Source organism: Trichosurus vulpecula, chromosome 8, assembly GCF_011100635.1.
Source record: "Trichosurus vulpecula isolate mTriVul1 chromosome 8, mTriVul1.pri, whole genome shotgun sequence".
In the NCBI taxonomy this organism is placed as follows: domain Eukaryota; kingdom Metazoa; phylum Chordata; class Mammalia; order Diprotodontia; family Phalangeridae; genus Trichosurus; species Trichosurus vulpecula.
This window is the reverse complement of record NC_050580.1, coordinates 111,690,467-111,708,380: the sequence shown is the minus strand read 5'-3', so window position 1 is coordinate 111,708,380 and position 17,914 is coordinate 111,690,467. Positions and strand designations below refer to the sequence as shown.

Below are 17,914 nucleotides of genomic sequence, written 5' to 3'. Positions count from 1 at the left end.
AACTACAAGACAACAACATATATATGAATATTTAAATTTATATATGCTTATATGCAAATATATGTTTTCTATATGTATAAAATATATATTTTAATATAAAAATTTAACCTTTCTAACTTTTCTATTTAACCCCAGCACCTAGCACACCACTCTGCTTGCAGCAGGCACTTCAGAGGTGTTTGCTTAATTATTTTAGCTATGTTTTAACCGCTATAATTTTATAAAAGTAATAGCTTATGAGAATGGCAATAGCTGTCATGTCTGTAATGTGCTTCAGGTTTTGCAAAGCGCTTTGCCACGCGTTCTCATTGGATTTTCACAAGAACCTGTTAGGGGCCGTTATTGTGCCCATTTTGTAGGTAAAACTGAGGCTCAGACAGGAAAGATTGAGTAAGCATGTCTGCATTACCTGCTATGAGCCTGGCACTGTACTAACCCCTTTACAAATACCTCATTTGAACTTCACAACCACCTTGTGAAGTAAGGCCTATTAGCCCCATTTTACGGTTGAGGAGACTGAGGCAGAAGGAGGTGAAGTGACTTGCCCAGGGTCACACGGCTAGCAGGTGTTAGAAGCTGGGTTTGAATTCAGGTCTTCCAGCTCCAAGCCCGTATCTATCCACTAGGCCACCTAGCTGCCACATATAGACAGTTGTTGGAATTTTTCTTTCCCTTACAATAATGGTAGACATGCATTTTTTTTTTTTGGTTCTGAAAGCACCGATAGTTATTTATAACCGAGTTTCTCACACAGCACATGGCTTTATAGTATGTGCTTGTTAAATCAGGATAATGATGTGGAACAGTATGAGAAGCACCAAATCACAGACATCATTAAAATGGTTTGTCCCAAAGTGCAGCCATCCCTGAAGTTCCCCAAGTTAATTACTAAACTTTAAAGGCAATCGAATTCCAAAGAAAGGCAAAGACAATGCCCAACTGCTCATTTACATGTGCATTTGATTTTTGAAAAGCCATTGGTATGGATTTCAGCAGCCAGTTACAGCTCCTCCAATTTGTGAGCCGTCTGCCTTGCCAATTGTGCCCTCTGCTAATTAAAAATAGACTCGTTGAAATTCTGTCTTCCCCTCCTACGACTCAGTTCCTCGAGGGGAGGTTTAATAGTTCCTCGAAAACAAAGTGGACTAGTAAAGTGCTCTCTGGGCAATAGTGGGAAAAAGAGGTCGGGGACACAGCCTGGTTGTTTGGGAGCAGCGGTGGGGTCATCCACTGGCCCTAGTCCGTCCTTCCCTCCTCCATGGTTTGACCAAAGGTGCCGGGTCCCTGGCCAGCCCTGGCACGGGACGCGTCGCGCTTGGGTGCTGGAGGGTGGGGCGGGGATTGGCCTGTCCCTCGTGGCTCTGCGGAGAAAAGCTTTGTGTGGAAGCGCTGGCCGGGCAGAAGAACGAGCCCCGACACTTGGCGGGGAGAGGGGAAGGCAGTAGTGAGTGTGGCTCTTGCCCAGCGTACCCCTTTCTCAAGATCAAATCTAGCCCTGTCCAGCTGTCGTCCCAGGGTCGCCACTTGTCTTCCTGGGGAAAGCCGAGGGTCGCTGAGGCAGTCTTCAACCTGATCCCCACCTCCGCAGCTGCCCCTCGGAGCAGCCCCTTCCTTCTCTTCCCCAATGACAGCCTCCTGCGGCGAATTGCACATCTGGTAGGATGTGCGAGTGCACGTTGACGCCAGGGCTTGGGGACATTGGGCTCTTGGTGGGCCGGGGGTCTGGGCCTAGGGCAGGGGCCAGGCCTGGGGTCCTTGACATCCCAAGTTTAGAGTAGGGGTGCCGATCTGGGTCGAGCGCTCAGCTTCGGGAGGTGGGGCGGTGCGCTCTGCGCCCTCCCTATGCCGTAGACACTCGAAGGCGCGGTAGGAGCCCTGCGCCCCGCACCCGGCACCCGGCACCCGGCACCTCACACCTAGGCCCTCACCATTTCAGGGCTGCTATTGGGGTGGTGTTAAAGAAGGGAGATATTCTCCACACAAACACCTGCGTGACGGTAACCCGCCTCCACGCACTGTGGGGCGGGTCCTGGAGGCTTTGCGCCAGGTAAATGAGGAAGTGATGCAAAGGTACTAAGCACGACCCCCCGGGGGGGCCTTGGAACCCCATAAATGCACTGTGCTCCACAGAAGCCTGTGTCTCCAGTGCCTTGCTTTGTCATGGGCCTATCGTTGATAGCGGCTGTCCACTGCAAACCTGATAAAGGCCTTAGCCTGGCCATCAAGGCTAGCCCCCGACTAAGTATGCACCTGACTAGGGCTCCCAAAGAGTAACCTACACATGGCACAGTAAACTGTGCCTAGCTGCAACTGGGCCTTGCTCTCTTCTTGTTTTTGCCTTCAGCATGGTGGCTGGTACCAACCAGATTCTTCCCAGGATTGGTTTATACTTTATTTGGGAACACAACCCATAAATCAAAACATTAAAGATATCTATTCATCTGTAATGGGCCTGCTTTGCCAATTATTTCCAATATTTCCAATAATTTCCAAATTATTTCCAGTAATTTCAAGTTTATTGATTGATTGACTAACTTCTCAACACCTCTTTGTCATTCTTCCCCTCCCCAAAATTGACCAGAGTGATTTCTGTTATTCCCCTTCAAGTCAACATTGTGTACAACCAATGTCCCTGTACTAGGTGCTGTAGGAGATAGAGATGGGGCCCCACCCTCATTCTAATAGATGAGGTGACCATATTTAAGAAACTATTTTGTGTTATAGCCGACAAGCATTTATTAATCGGCAACTATGTGCCAGGCACTGTGCTAAGCTTTGGAGATACAAAAAAATGTTAAGGAAAAAAAAACAGTCCCTGCTCTCAAAAAGATTACTGTCATAAACAAGTATGGCATTAGGAGAGTTCCTTTTTCTTAAGGAGAAATCACCTGGTGAAAATTTCATTAGATTGTGACCAGAAGGATTTCAGTAGTCAGAAGTGAATAGAAGTACATTTCAGAGACTTGTGAGCAAAGGATCTCAGGTGGAAAAACTCTTGTAATTGGTGAATGAATGGCAAGAAGTGTAGCCTTTCCATGTCCTTTGTCTATCCAAATCCTCCCCATCCTTCAAGGCCTAAATCTTCAGTGTACCAGCCCTAGCCTCTCCCTCCTATAATGTATTGTGTGTGTTAAGTTGTTTTTCAGTTGTGTCTGAGTCTTCATGACTCCATTTGGGGTTTTCTTGGCAAAGACACTGAAATGGTTTGCCATTTCTTTCTCCAGCTCATTTTATAGATGAGGAACTGAGGCAAACAGGGTTCAGTGACTTGCCCAGGGTCACACAACTAGGAAGTATCTGAGAATGGATTTAAAACTCAGGAAGATGAGTCTTCCTAACTCCAGGCCCAGTACTCTATCTGCTCCACCACCTAGCTGCCTTACCCAGACTCTAGGGAGAAGCTAATCACTAGATACTATGGCCGGGGCATGGCCATTCCTGAGTGTCTGGAGAGTTGCTGGATTTTAGACTTGGAGAGCAGCAGAAATGGCAGAGATTGCTATGCTCCCAGCCAGCTGGTTGATGAGAAGGGACAGGACACTGGAACAGATATGACAGAGTCTCAGGTGAGGTTATGTGAGGGGTTTTTCTTCCCAGGATTCATTTGCACTTTATTTGGGAACACAAACAATAAATCATAGCATTAAAGATATCTATTCAGGTATAATGAGCCTATATTTCCAAGGCATTAAGTTTGAGGGAGAGCAATGCTGGAAATCGTATCCAACTTCAGAGTGACATCAGCCCAGAAGGAAAAGAAAACGCTTTACCTGTTTCATGAAAGTTTTATATTACGCTGAGAACTTTTGGTACAATCTAATCACTTTTCAAGGGCAGGTAGGTGGCACAGTGGACACAACACTAGGCCTGCAGTCAGGAGGACCTGAGTTCAAATTCAGCCTCAGGCCTTTGCTAGCTGTGTGACCTTGGGCAAGTCACTTCACCTTGTTTGCCTCAGTTTCCTCATCTGTAAAAGGAGCTGGAGAAGGAAATGGAAAACCTCTTCATTGTCTTTGCCAAGAAAACCCCAAATGGGGTCACAGTGAGTCGGACAAGACCGAAATGACTCCACAACAGCATTGATCTTCTACTCTAAACTGCTATCAGAGAGCTTATATTTTTAGCAATAAACCACCACAGGCCTGATCTTGGATCTCTGAGGCCAGAATCTGGGGGCAAAAGATAAACATATTCTCAATATCATTTCCTTAACAAATAGCAACAAAAGTAACTGACCTTTAAACAGAGCTTTAAGGCTTTTAAAACACTTTACATACACAATCTCATCCAATCCTCACAACAACCCTGTGAGGCAGGTACCATTATCCCACTTTACAAATGAGGAACCCAAGGCCCAGGGAGCCTCAGTTTTAAGCCTTAGCCTCAGCCTGAAATGATTTGCTCAGGGTCACGAAGCTGGCGAATATGGGAGGCTCTTTGACTCCCAATCCAATGCTTTCGTCTCTCCACAGACAGACCTTTGTATCTTTTCCAGAATAATTTTAGCGCCAAGAGATCCTCTTCTGCAATCCCCATGAGGACTGCAATACCAAGAGGTTGAGAATCCTTGATTCTCAGGGGCTTCCTTGATGAAACAATTAGTCTTGGTGTGACTTAGAAATATCATCAGAGTGATACCAGCGCTACCCTCCCTCTGCCCCTAGTCTATCTTGCAAAGGTTTGTTAGAGGGAGTGTATTTGTGGAAGACCATGGTGCCAAGCAGGGGATATGAGCCCCCATGGGTTGACCTGTGTCAACAGAAACCCTGCATACTTTTTTTTTATGATAGATTCAGGGCAGTGGCTCCCACTGGCAGAGAAGCTATGGGAGGAAAGTATGTAATATATTTTTTCTTTAAATATCCTCACTTTTGGCATCTGTAATCTTCTTTCCTCCAGGAGAAGTGGCCAAGAAGTACCTTGATTACCACATGGAAAAGTTTGGTTTCCAGACTCCTAATGCGAATTTTATTCATGACTACGTAGAGAAGCTGGGGGAGACTGGAATCAATTAGGACGTTGTCACATAGGTCTGTTTCTCTGAGGGAGCAGGGTGGAGAATCAGAACAACAATCAACCCCAAGTGTTGAGAAAGGCAGAAAACTGATGAATGCCATTATGGTTTTGTGTCTGCAACATGGATCGTAGCAGGGGTGGAGACCATATAGCTTAAACTTAGCAACAAGCTGCTGAAACCACAAGATTGAGTGTTTCATCTACTAGGTCACTTTTTTCTAACCAACATGGTTTTACCAACTTTTTTTTTTTTAATCAACAGGCATATAAGATATGCCTGACATCCAAGAATTAAGTTTCAAGTCTTTTCCCCTAAGTTAATGTGGGCTCTTTCCTATAGATTGTTGCCAAATCAAGCCCAAGTGACCATCTTAGTGAGGCTCTCCTGGATTTGTTTTTAAGATCATATTATCAGATGAGAAAATATTTGTAAAAAGTGCTTAGCGCAGTGTCTGGCACATAGTAGGCATTATATAGATGCTTATTCCTTCTTTTTTCCCCCCACAAATGACGATCATGGTAAGGTCCCCTAGATTGGGTTTTTAAGATATTTGGTCCATCATCTGTGTAGGGCAGAGTTTCTTAAGCTGGGGTCCATTAACTAGTTTTCTTTTTTTTAAATTAATTTATTTATTTTTAGTTTTCAACATTCACTTCCATTAGATTTTGAGTTTTGAATTTTCTCCCCTTATTTTTCCTCCCTTTTTCCAGAGAAAAAGCTGATGGAGTTTGAATGCAGATCAAAGTATACATTTTCTTACTTTCTTTATTTTTCTTGGGGTTTTTTGTCTGTTTTTTCCCCAGTATGACTAAGTGGAAATATGTTTTGCATGATTGTACATGTATAATCTATATCAAATTGCTTGCTTTCTCAAGGAGGGGAGAGGAGAATTTGAAACTTAAATTTTTTTTAAAATGTTAAAAACTGTTATTACATGTGACTGGGAAAAAATAAAATATAAAAGTAAAAACCCCACACTATCCTGAGAAGGGTTCCATAGGCTTCACTGGACTGTTGAAGGGGTCTGCGACACAAAAAAGCTAAGAACTGGTGGTGTAGAGGAAGAAGTATTTTATGCAGTAATACCTTGAGCATCTTGTCTTAGGTTTAATATTGCTATTTCACGATGAAGGTCCGGGCAAAAAGAGAGGAAAAATGATAACCTATTTTTCCTCAGAAACTCAAGCCAGCCGCCATTTTTCCTGAGATTTAAAAATGTTGAATTCTCTAAGTGCTCTTCCTGTCTTGCAAAGCCTTACAGAAAAATCCTGTTCCATGGATACGATGCTTTACAATTACAAAGAATTTTCATGTATATGTTCTCTTTGATATGAAATAGTGACGTAGGCAAGGTATTGTTATCTCCATTATATGGATAAGGAAATCTTAGAGTTTAAAAAAACTTGCTCAAAGATGTTGCCAGTCATGTCCGACTCTTTGTGATGCCACTTTGGAGTTTTCTTGGCAAAGATACTGAAGTGATTTGCCATTTCTTCTCCAGCTCATTTTATAGATGAGGAAATTGAGGCAAACAAGGTTCAATGACTTGCCCAGGGTCACACAGCTGGTAAGTGTCTGAGGCAGGATTTGAACTCATGAAGATGAGTTTTTCTGACTCCAGACCCAGTGCTCTATGCACTATGGAACCACATAGCTGCCCAAAGATATACAACTAGTGAATGGTAGAGCTAGAACTCATATTAGGGTGTTTTGACTCAGAGTCTAGCTCTCCTCTTCACTCCGTAACAGTTCCGTAAGAGGGAGCAGCCACCTGATTATTAGAGCCAGCATCATTTAGGTAGTGCAGAAATATGTGCCCTCCTTACATACCGATATACTTGAGAGCTCGTGTTGTCAGGGGAAAAAGGAGTCGGAAATTTTATTTCCTTTTTTTTCCCTCCAGATTGAATTGTGTAATTCATCTTGTGCCTAATAAACAGAATGTTCTGTGGGAGATAAATGGACTGCTGGAGGTAGTGCACTGAGTATTGGAGCATCGGTCATGGTCTTCCCTTCCCTCACTTGAACTGAGATCTAAACTTGTTTCTCTCATTTACTTCTGGGATTAAAAAAAAAGCCCTGGGTTCAGATTTGTTTTCAGGTCCACAAATAGAAATGAGGGGATAGTAAGCATCCTTATTGACACCAAGGAATTTAGGAACTGTTAAGAAGTCATTGCTGTTACTTTTTAGCTAAAGCAGTCCATGGAGACCACACATTTATCATGGGACTGCCACAGTTGATCACCATACAATATTGCTGTTACTATGTGCAATGTTCTGGTTCTGCTCACTTCACTTTGTATCAGTTCATGTAAATCTCTAGGTATTTCTGAAAGCATCTTGCTCATAAATTCTTATAGAACAATAGTATTCCATTATAATCATGTGCCACGAGGCTGTATGGACATGTAGAAGTGAGCCAAGCAGGATCTATTCTTCAGAGTGTATGACTTGGTATATGGGGGAGGCGGTATGTTCCGACTCAGGGTCATCTGGTGGTTTAGGCTATATACTGTAACAGAACCAGATACTTGTAGACCATCTCATTGTTCATTGTTTGTCCTTTGTTCTTGAAGAGGACCATGATATTAGAAAGGTGATATCAGGACTTGAAAGTAAATTGTATTTAAGTAAGGGAGGGCTGTGCAGTCACCAGCCTCACTCTCTCCTCAGGAGCCATCTGGGTCGAGTGGCAAGATATATATCAGAATGACTGGAGCTGGCCCTGAATGCAGTGGGAGACCTTAGCCTTTTGAAACTAAGGTTTTTCCCAGGTCGGTTTGGCTAAGGACATGCCCATTCAGTGATTAAGGCTAGGTAAGAAATGAAGCAAAGAATGGCCTCTCTTACCTAGTGAAAAAAAAATCAATCTAACAGGGGAAGACCCTCAGTGTTTCAAAATAGAAACAATTGCTTTTTACACTCACTCTAATCTATCTTCTGATCTCCTCAAGATAAAAGGAATCCTCAGCTGCCAGTCGTCCCTAAGATTTTTGAGGATGGTACTTCTAAGACTGGAGAAACCTAGGTAGCTAGGGTTGTGAGAAAAATCCTTTGTAAGAGACACATAAATATGAGCTGCTGTTATTATCAGCATGGCTGTTATCATATGCTGCTAGGTTTGCAACAACCTGAGTCTGACCTGGATGACAATAGCTCTGAGTTGGGGGGCCAGCTTATTGTCTTTCTTCAGGAGATGGGAGTCTATGGATGGCCATATTATTTTTTCTTGAGTTTGCCCCGGAGCTAAAATCCTGTTTTCTTAGCTGGCTGCACTTGTGAATATAAACTTCATGTAGACAGTTGAATATGACTGACACACACAGGGTCAGATGAGATTTTTATTTGTTTTCTAAGTTGTTTTTTCCCTCCCTTTTGCTTTCCTTTCCTCTGAGACTGCTGTCAAACTTGGCTTTGCTTGAACCAAGTAATTTCTCTTGCAGCCTGGAGGGGAGCTGTACATCACTGACGTCTATGCTAGCCTTGAATTGCCTGCAGAAGTCAGGGTACATAAAGTTTTATGGGTTGGTTGGTTGTTAATGTAATAAGAGAAAAAAGTACAAATGACCACTCCAACTACAGTGTGAAATCTTAGGCTTTGTATTGTCTTTTAGGATAGTGGGGAGAACAAGCTGGAAACAGGATTTTAAAAAAATTTCTTGTCTTATTTAGTCACAAAGTGGAGGGACTAATCAATTTGAAATTGTGTTGGAGTATTCACTCTGAAAGACCATTAGGTAAAAGGCCCAGCTTTCATCTCATCTTATCATACCTTCTTAGTCTCTTTCACTGATTTCTTCTTCTTCCTCTAGCCCCCTCCCTCCCTACTAGCTCCAAATGGGGGCACTTCTTAAGGTTCTCTCCTTGGTTTTCTTCTCTCTGTGTAATTCTTTCACATGTTGATCTTATCTGTTCCCTTGGCTTTTACCTTCACCTCTATGTGGATGACTTCAGAATTATCTCTGATCCTAACCTCTCCCCTGAACTCCAGACTGCATTTTCAGTTGCCTCTAGGATATCTCCCTCCACCTGAATGCCCCCTTCAGCACTTTAAACTCAACATACCCAGAATTGACTTCATTATCTCCTCTGCTCGAACCTGCCCCTCCAGTCAACTTCCTTATTTTTGTTGAGTGGCGCTATTACTCTCAAGAATCACAGAATTAAAAAAAAAAAAGAATCACAGAATTTGAGAGCTGGAAGGGACCCAGTAGCCATCTACTATGACCCACATAGAAAAAAATTCCCACAATATGGGACCATCCACAAGGGATCGTTTAGCTCCTGCTTGAAAAAAGATGGGAAGCTCACCACTTCTTTTTAAAAATTAAATTAAATTTTATTTCATTTTCAGATGCACATTTTCTCTCTCTCTCTCACATCTCTCCCCTGCTCCAACCCTCTATAGCTGAGAAAGCAAGAAAGACAAAACCCCTGTTACAAACATATGTAGTCAAGCAAAGCAAATTCTTACATTGACTGTGTCCAAAAAAATGTCTCAATCTGCAATCTAAGGATACCCTCTCTGTCAGGAGGTGGGTAGCATGTTTCATCTTCAATCTTTTGGAATGGTAGTTGGTCATTAACACTGATCAGAGTTCCCAAGTCTTTCAAAGTTGTCCATTCAATATCATTGTTATTGTCTAAAGGGTTCTCAATTCACTCTGTATCAGTTCATACACATCTTCGCAGGTTTCTCTGAAAAGATCACTTTCATCACTTCTTATAGCACAGTAGTATTCCATCACATTCATATACTGCAACTTGTTCAGCCAACTGATGAGCAACCCCTCAGTTTCCAATCCTTTCCCACCACAAAAAGAGCTGCTATAAATATTTTCGTATATGTGAGTCCTTTTTGTCTTTCTCCCATCTTTTTGTGCTAGAGACCTAATAGTGATATCCCTAGGTCAAAGTGTATGCACAATTTAATAGCTTTTTGCTCATAGTTCCAAATTACTTCCCAGAATGGCTGGACCAATTCATAGCTACACCAAAGGGGAATGAACGTGCCTGTTTTCCAATAAGTCCTCTAGCATTTGTCATTTCCTTTGCTTAAACTTTGTCAATCTGATAGCTGTGAGGTAGAACCCCAGAGTTGTTTTAATTTACGTTTTTCTATTAGTGATTTTAGAGCTTATTTTCACATGGTTATTGGGAGCTTGAATTTCTTCCTCTAAAAATTGCTTATTCATATCCTTTGGCCATTTACCAGTCATGGAATGAATGGCCACCACTCTGGGCACTCCTTTTCACTTTTGAACTGCTCAAGTCAACCTAAGTTCAAAACCTCAAAATCATCTTTGGCTTTTCCCACTCTTTCAGCCCATGTCCAATCAGTTGCCAAGACTCTACCTCCACAATATCTCTTAATTATCTTTTTTCCATTTCTACTGCCAATTCAGCCTCTTATTCTCTTGTTACCTTACATCAGGCTCTGGTCTGGTCTGCTATAATGGGCAGAAATAATTTCTTGTTTATTTTTGTCTATCTCTTACCCTCTAGCTACACCTTACACATGAATACATAGCAGATGCTTAACAAATGTTTGCTGCACTTCATTGAATCGATTACTTCCTATATTTTGGGGTAAAACCTGGGCTTGAGTTTTAGCTATTTTCAAATACTAATCAGTATAAGGCAATAAGCCCTTACCCTTTCTTCTAATTTTGTTGTTGTTATGCAGCTGTTTTAGGTGAATGCTTAGGGGAAGCACTATTCTGGAAATACCTCTTCGTGTTGGCTGAAGAAATTTGGTTTTGCGCTCCAGGCTTGGTCGCTGCTAAACCAATCACCCTTGGAGACAAGGAACTAGAAGAAGTTATCGGTAAGAAACTACAGTAGGGAGTGATATAAATAGAACCTGAATGATGCAAATTCAAAATTAAAATTCAACAAATTTAGTCCTGGCTATATGTAGAATGGAAGGCCCTTGCAGGTAGAGACTGTCTCACTTTAGTATTTGCATTTGTAGATTCTAGTGCAATGCTTGGTACATAGTAGGTGCTAAATAGATGCTTATTGATTGACTGATGTGTGGAAGATATTAGGTTCATTTTTGTTGAAATGGTATTGTGGTAGCCACTGTATAGTCCACATGTGCCCATCTTGCCTTCTTTCTGGTGTTACCTCTGACAGACTGGCTAGAGACTCAATAGAAGACACTGTGGCCATTTTATAAATAGGAAGAAAACTGACATTGATGGTGACAAATACTGAAGTCTTGTTATATATTAGGCCTGGTGGTCTTGAGACCACCATGACAATCTCCGCTTGATAGAGGCTGTAGCTTATGGAATCTACACATGGAAACCACTATTATAAGATTAGGCCTGATGGTCATGAGGCCATCTTGATGGTCTCCCTTGGGAAGCTGTAAGCTTATTGAGCAAATTCATGGAAAAATGCTGACAATAATATGTTTGAAGGTTAGTACAACTGTATGCCCCAAATAATATTTTGTCTGTTACCAGCTTGTTTTTCTCCATGATATGCAAACCCCCCAAATAATATTTTGTCTACCACCAGCTGTCCCCTCTGAATAGGGTCACATACCCCAGAATTAAGCCTATTTTCTTTTTTCTGATCCAATAAAAACTTACAGTTCCCTCAAGGCATACAGTTTCTGGTGGTGATAAGCAAGAAAGCAAATGATGAAACTAATTCACACCAAAGTATGAATGACTATAACATTAATGTGTTAATCTTTCGAAGAGCATTTTCATTCTAAAATAATCTGTTAGCCCAAAGAAATGAATGTCCAATTTCAGCTAGGCTAGGTTTTTCATTTTTTTTTGGTGGGGGGGGGGGCGTTATTTTGAACAAAGTGTACTTACCAATGCCTCTCAATCTGCCTAGCCCAGAAGCTGGTCCTGATTTGTGTTTTCTAGCATTAACTTCAAACTGAAGGGTTCCTGGTGGGTAATAGACTAAAATTGCCTTCATCTTCCTGAGTTCTTGGCCCTTAACTTCTGGTTTCCATGGGAATGGCAGTGGGAAAAATTCTCCAAGTGAATTTTTTAAAAATTAATCAGCTTTAGTGCTTTGTATACAGCAGCCAAAGAGATTGTTATTGTATCCTAGAACACCTTACATTTGCCATAATCTCAAATCATTTTTCACATATATTATCTCATTTGTTAAAAGGCAGTGGAAAGAGGCATAGCCTAGAATCAAAAGACCTAGAGTCTATTCTTCTGGCTAAGCCACATAGGAGCCGGGGAATATTAGGCAAAGCACTTAACATCTTACTTTTCTTATCTGTAAAATGGGCATATTAATGCCTGGTCACAGAGTTGTTGTTAAGGTCCAGTGAGATAATGTGTGTACTGTATATGATGGGTCCCCATAACTAGTATTGTGGCATCAAATATAGACACCAACCTTTTAAATCACTATGGTACACCCTGCAGGAAGTCAGTTTCATTATCCTTTGCAAGCTGTCACTTAAAAGCAATTTGGATGTGCTATTTCATTTCCATTACAGAGTTCTCCTTCCGTTGAACTCCTACCTACTCATGTTAGATTTTACTCCTTAACCATACCACTCAAACTCCTTGGGTTTTTGTCTTGTTTTCCCAACACAGCTGTGAACTCCTTGGGGGCAAGGTGCATAGTGTCTTGATTCTTTGCTTCTCCACAGTGCTTAGTAGAGAACTGAGCCTTGCGAGGGCTCAGTAAATACCTTTTCCATAAATGAGTGAATACATCTTGATTTTGGTCAATTGTCAGTTTGTTTCAGCAACACTTCATCTCTTCGAACTTCCCAAGAAAATCCCAGGATGTCTATAATAGAGATGTTGCAGTCTAGGGGTGCTGAGAACCCCAAAATACATGGGTAGAGGGCTAGGGTCTGCCTTGAAAGAATTCAACCACTCAAGCCTTCTTTCAGTCCAAGTAGTGAGTTTATTATGACACCAATTGGGTGGGAGAGATTCCTAGTGAGTCTGCTGCTTAGTGGGGTTGAGAATGAAACTTTTGTACAGAGAAAGGGAAAGTAGACCAGTAAAAAGATCTTGTTGGGATTAAGGAGTGGTAAGTAGCCTAGGGTGGTCCGGAGGTAACAGAGAATGAAGGGCTGGGTCAGGGGCCACAGTGAAAGGACAATTGAAAGGGTTATACTAGGATGGGTGGGATGCCTCAGGTAAATGCCAGGGATCTGGGCTGCTGAAATTTGTGGGAAAGTTCAAGAGCCCTTTTTAGAGGTCCAGGTCCCATACCCCATCATTGAGATTACTGGGCGTGAGAAAGAACTGATATTCGATGCAAATTTCACATTTAAGATGGGTCTCCCATGCCAGGCCAGTTCTATCACACTTTCACCTCAGCCAATGATATACCTTTATACATCTTTCGTTATTTTCCTTCTATAATTTTTTTTTCCCTTCAGAAGCCTTATACAGACATCTTATTGATGAGGATTTAGAAGAATGATATGAGAAGGGATAGCAAAAAGTATTATTCATGTCAGTCATTAATTAAATTTTTTTTGTTGATCATTGTTCAGTCATTCTTCAGTCACATCCTTCATGACCCCATTTGGGGTTTTCTTGGCAGAGATACTGGAGTGGTTTGCCATTTCCTTCTCCAGCTCATTTTACAGATGAGGAAACTGAGTCAAACATGGTGAAATGACTTGCCCAGGGTCACACAGCTGGTAAATGTCTGAGGTGGAATTGAACTCAGGAAGATGAATCTTCCTGACTCAAGCCTAGGACTCTATTGACTTCACCACCTACTTGCTGACAGATTGTAGGTACTATATAAGTGCTAACTATTAATAATAATAATTCCATTTTTACTGGTTCTACTTTTTTTTTGCTTTGCACTTTAGAAAGTTTTCTTTTCCATATTTTGTTGAATTCTTCCTACTTATTTTAATGCCATATAGAATTTTATCATTGACTTAACCATTCCCTTATGGGATGCACTCAGCTTTTTTGCAGTTCTACATAGTGCTACTTTGAAGATCTTTGAACAGATAGTTTTGTCACTTTTGTTTTTGATAATGTTTTTAAGGTCTGTTCACAGTGGTCCTGTCCATTGCCTCAGTGGCCCCTGGTATAATCCCTCAGCACATTGGATCAGAAAGTCATGGGGTTGGAAAGGATGTTTGGAGTTTGCTGCATAACTTTCTCATTTGATAGATAAGGGCCAAGAGGTTCAGAGGCTTTTCTCTCCTGCCTTCTGAGGTTAGGCTGAAAACAAGGGCAGTGAGTGTGCTTGTGGTTCATAAAGGCCGCTGGAAGAAATCCTAAAAAAGGGCTGCATTATAAAATGAGTGATGAAGTGGTGGCAAGGTCATGAAGGCCTCTCGGCCTTGGAGTGTCAGCCTTGGCATCCAAGACCTGACCCAAAGCGAAGATTTCTGGCACATTCTCCCCCCGCCCCACACACATTGAGACTCAAACCAGTACTCTCTCATGACATTTGTTCCCGCCTCCTCCCTTTGGGAAGGGGGGAATAATTGAAGGGGTTGAAGAAACAGCCGCTGTTTGGAAAAATGTCAGATTTGCTCTGGAGTTTCTGATCAAACCACCAGGAGGGAAGTTGTGAACACCTGGGGGCTGTTGTGCTTTGGAAGCACAGGCTTGTCTGGCTTTCTGTCTCTTACCTCCTGCAGAGAACCTGAATGTGGGTTTTTTCACCAGCCGGTTTGCCCCCAGGCTACCAAAGTAAAATCAGTAAGATTCACTATTCTTTGCTTTGGACCAGCCCGGCAGGTGTTATCTTCGACCGATTGAATGGTTTTGTATTCTTAAGTGCCCTGGGTAGGAGAGATGCTTTAGAGAAAGAACACTCTCATCTTTTTCAGTTTTGATGATAGATAGAAAGTAGCTTTGAAAAAACAAATGTGAGATTATTATCATTATTACAATTAAAAAAAAACCACAGGTGAATCTGTTGTAAGAGCGTTTCAAGTGGCAGACACTAGAGTCACCCGCTCATCAGAGGATAGCAGAACTTTGGAGGCCTTCACACATAATCTCATCCAAACTCCTCATTTTAAAGATGAGGAAAATGAGGCTCCAAGAAATGATTTTTTTATCTTGTTGGTAAATGACAAATGAAAAGCCAGGCCTTTTATGCTCAGCTTATTATAATCACTAATGCAGGAAAGTAGATTAACAATTTATTTTGAGGCAATTGGGGTAAGTGACTTGCCCAGGGTCACACAGCTAGTAAGTGTCTGAGGTCACATATGAACTCAGGTCCCTTCTGATTCCAGAGCTGGTTCTCTATCCACAGCACCATCTATCCACCCCCTAGAATAACGTTAGAAAAAGAAAAGATTTGACAACAAGGATTGAACTAAATCAAACAAATGAACCCATTTCCTGAAGGTTCCAGTTAGTCAAGACTTTGCTCTCGTTTTCTTTTTCTCAGTACATTTTTGCAACATCTGTGCTGGGGGAACGATGTGGAACTATAAATTCTACCGCTGCATTTGATCAATTCAGTCCAACAAACACGTGTGGTTGTTCAGTCATTTTTCGTCATGTCCTACTCTTTTCTTGACCCCATTTAGGGTTTTCTTTGCACAGGTTCTGAAGTGGTTTGCCATTTCCTTCTCTAGCAAACATCTACTAAGTGTTGATTCTATCACCCCAGAATCTGTTTTGGGGCGGCTAGGCAATGCCCCAGAATCTCTTAGATTTGTCTGCTCTTTTCTCCTCACATGACCTTGGTTAAGGCTTTTAAAAAAATCACCTCTCACCTGGATGAATGCAACAGTCTTCCAAAGGGTCTCCCAGCTTGCAGTCCATCCCCTTTCCAACCCAGCCTGTATACAGTTATCAAAATAATCTTTCCCAGAGTACAGGCCTCACCATGGCATGCCCCTGTTTCGAAAACTTCACCAGCTTCCGGTTGCTTCTAGGATCAAATATAAAGTCTTCAACTCGGCTTTTCAAAGCTTTCTAGAATCAGGTTCGATGACCTTTCCAGGCTTATCGTACATGATTTCCCTTCACAGATTTGGTGTTCAAGCCAAACTGGTTTACTTGCTGTTCTCACAACCTCACACTGAATCCCCTGCTGCACTTTGCCCTAGTCATTTCTAGGCTCATGGTTACCTTGTCTAGGAAGCCTTTCCCTATCCTGATCTTTTCATTAGAGTGTCTGTTCTCTCTTCCTCATATTAGAATGTGTGTTCTTACTTGTCTATGTGTTATAGAATGTAAGTAACCTCCTAGAGCTCTCTCCCCTCCTCTCCCCCCTAGTACCAAATAGTGGAACACTTAAATAAATAAATAAATAAGCAAATGAGCTGTTAATTAACACCCATTTTGTGCCTGGAACTGTGCTATCAGGAATACATTCAGAAGAAGCTAACATTCTTCTTATTAAAATTAAGTTTTATATTATTTTCAGGTCTTCATTCTCTCACTCATACCACCCCATTCCCTAAGTGAAAAATAAAAAACCAAAACCCATTAGAAATATGTTGTTATCATTTCAGTCATGTCTGTCTCTTCATGAGTCCATTTGAGATTTTCTTGGCAGAGAATCCTTCTCCAGCTTATTTTACAGGTGAGCAAACTGAGGCAAACAGGGTTAAGTGACTTGCCCAGGGTCACACAGCTAGTAAGTGTCCAAGGCCACATTTGAACTGGGGTCATCATGTAGAAGATGCTGCTTGAACCATGTCTTGAAGGAACAGAAAGCTTCTATAATGGAGAGGTGAGGAGGGAGTATGTTATAGGCAGGTGGTGACTAGCATTTATTAAGCACTTACTGTGTGCTAGGGACTGTATTTAAACATAAGCAAAGAGAAAGACAGTCCCTGCCCTCGAGGAGCTTACATTGTAATGGAAGAGAGAGCACAGAAGAGGCATCAGAGAGTTGAAAAGTGAGTGTGGGAGTGGGGTGGGGAGATGTGAGGTGGTACCCAAGCAGCAGGTTAGGGTCAGGTTGTGAAGGACTTTAAAAGTTCAGCAGCTCCTAGTTTGTCCTCAAGGCACAACAAGGAGCCATTGGGATTGGTTGGGTAGGGAGGTAACATGGTCAGATCTGCATTTAAGAAAAATCTGATTTGGCTGTAGTATGGAAGATAGAAGCAGGAAGAGATTAGAGGCAGGAGGAACCTTACTCCCTGCCACGGTGGTTTCAAACATTTTTAGTAGGCTGTTGTAGTAATCCAGGCAAGGGACAATAGGGACCTGAACTGAAGTGACAGCTGCATGAGGAGAAAGGAGGGATGTGGTGGTGGTAGAGATGGTTAAGATGCGGCAGCTCATGGGGTAGGTTGGATGAGGAAGAGTGAGGGGGCAAGGATGATGCCAAGATTATGAATGTGAACAACTGGAAGGATGGTGGGTAATAAGTGCTTGCCATATTGGACTGCCAATTTAGTCTGAGAATTCCCTCCATGGCACACCCAACAAGGGCTCCTCCACCCTTTGCTTGAAACCCTCTATGGAGGGGAAATCCATTACCACGTGAGGTAGCCCATTCTGCTTTGGGGTAGCTCTAGTTCTTAGAAAATGACTCCTTATATCAAACCTGAAATCCCCCCTTTTTACCCATTATTCCTCCTTCTGTCCTCTTGGGGACTATTTGGCCAAATAGGACAAATCTAATCCTGCCTCCATGGGATGGTTTTTTAGATGCTTGAATGTAGTTATCATGCTCCCCTTGAGCCTCCTCTAGGCTAAACATGTTCAGTTCTTTCAGCCCATCCACATAAGGCATGAATTTGAGGCCCCTCACCGTCCTGGCTGCCTCTTCTGGATCTTCTCTAGCTTGTAAATGTCTTTCTTAAAAATGAGATGCTTAGGACAATACTTCAAAAGGAATCTGACCAGGGAAGTACTATCTCTTCCTTAACTCTGGTTTCTCTTAATGTACCCCAAGTTTTAGTAGCTTTGGGGGGCTAAAGTATCATCTTGTTGAT

General features: G+C 42.1%; 1 protein-coding gene across 1 annotated transcript; it reads left to right on the top strand.

Moving 5' to 3' along the window:
- The first annotated feature begins 1,661 nt into the window (after nucleotides 1-1,661).
- AS3MT (arsenite methyltransferase) lies at nucleotides 1,662-14,574 on the top strand. Its single transcript, XM_036736557.1, is given in 10 exon segments — nucleotides 1,662-1,709; nucleotides 1,937-2,070; nucleotides 3,413-3,576; nucleotides 4,900-5,005; nucleotides 6,921-6,990; nucleotides 8,463-8,547; nucleotides 10,715-10,847; nucleotides 12,741-12,802; nucleotides 13,204-13,319; nucleotides 14,476-14,574. Coding segments are annotated over 10 exon segments (1,017 nt in total).
- Nucleotides 14,575-17,914: the final 3,340 nt, after the last annotated feature.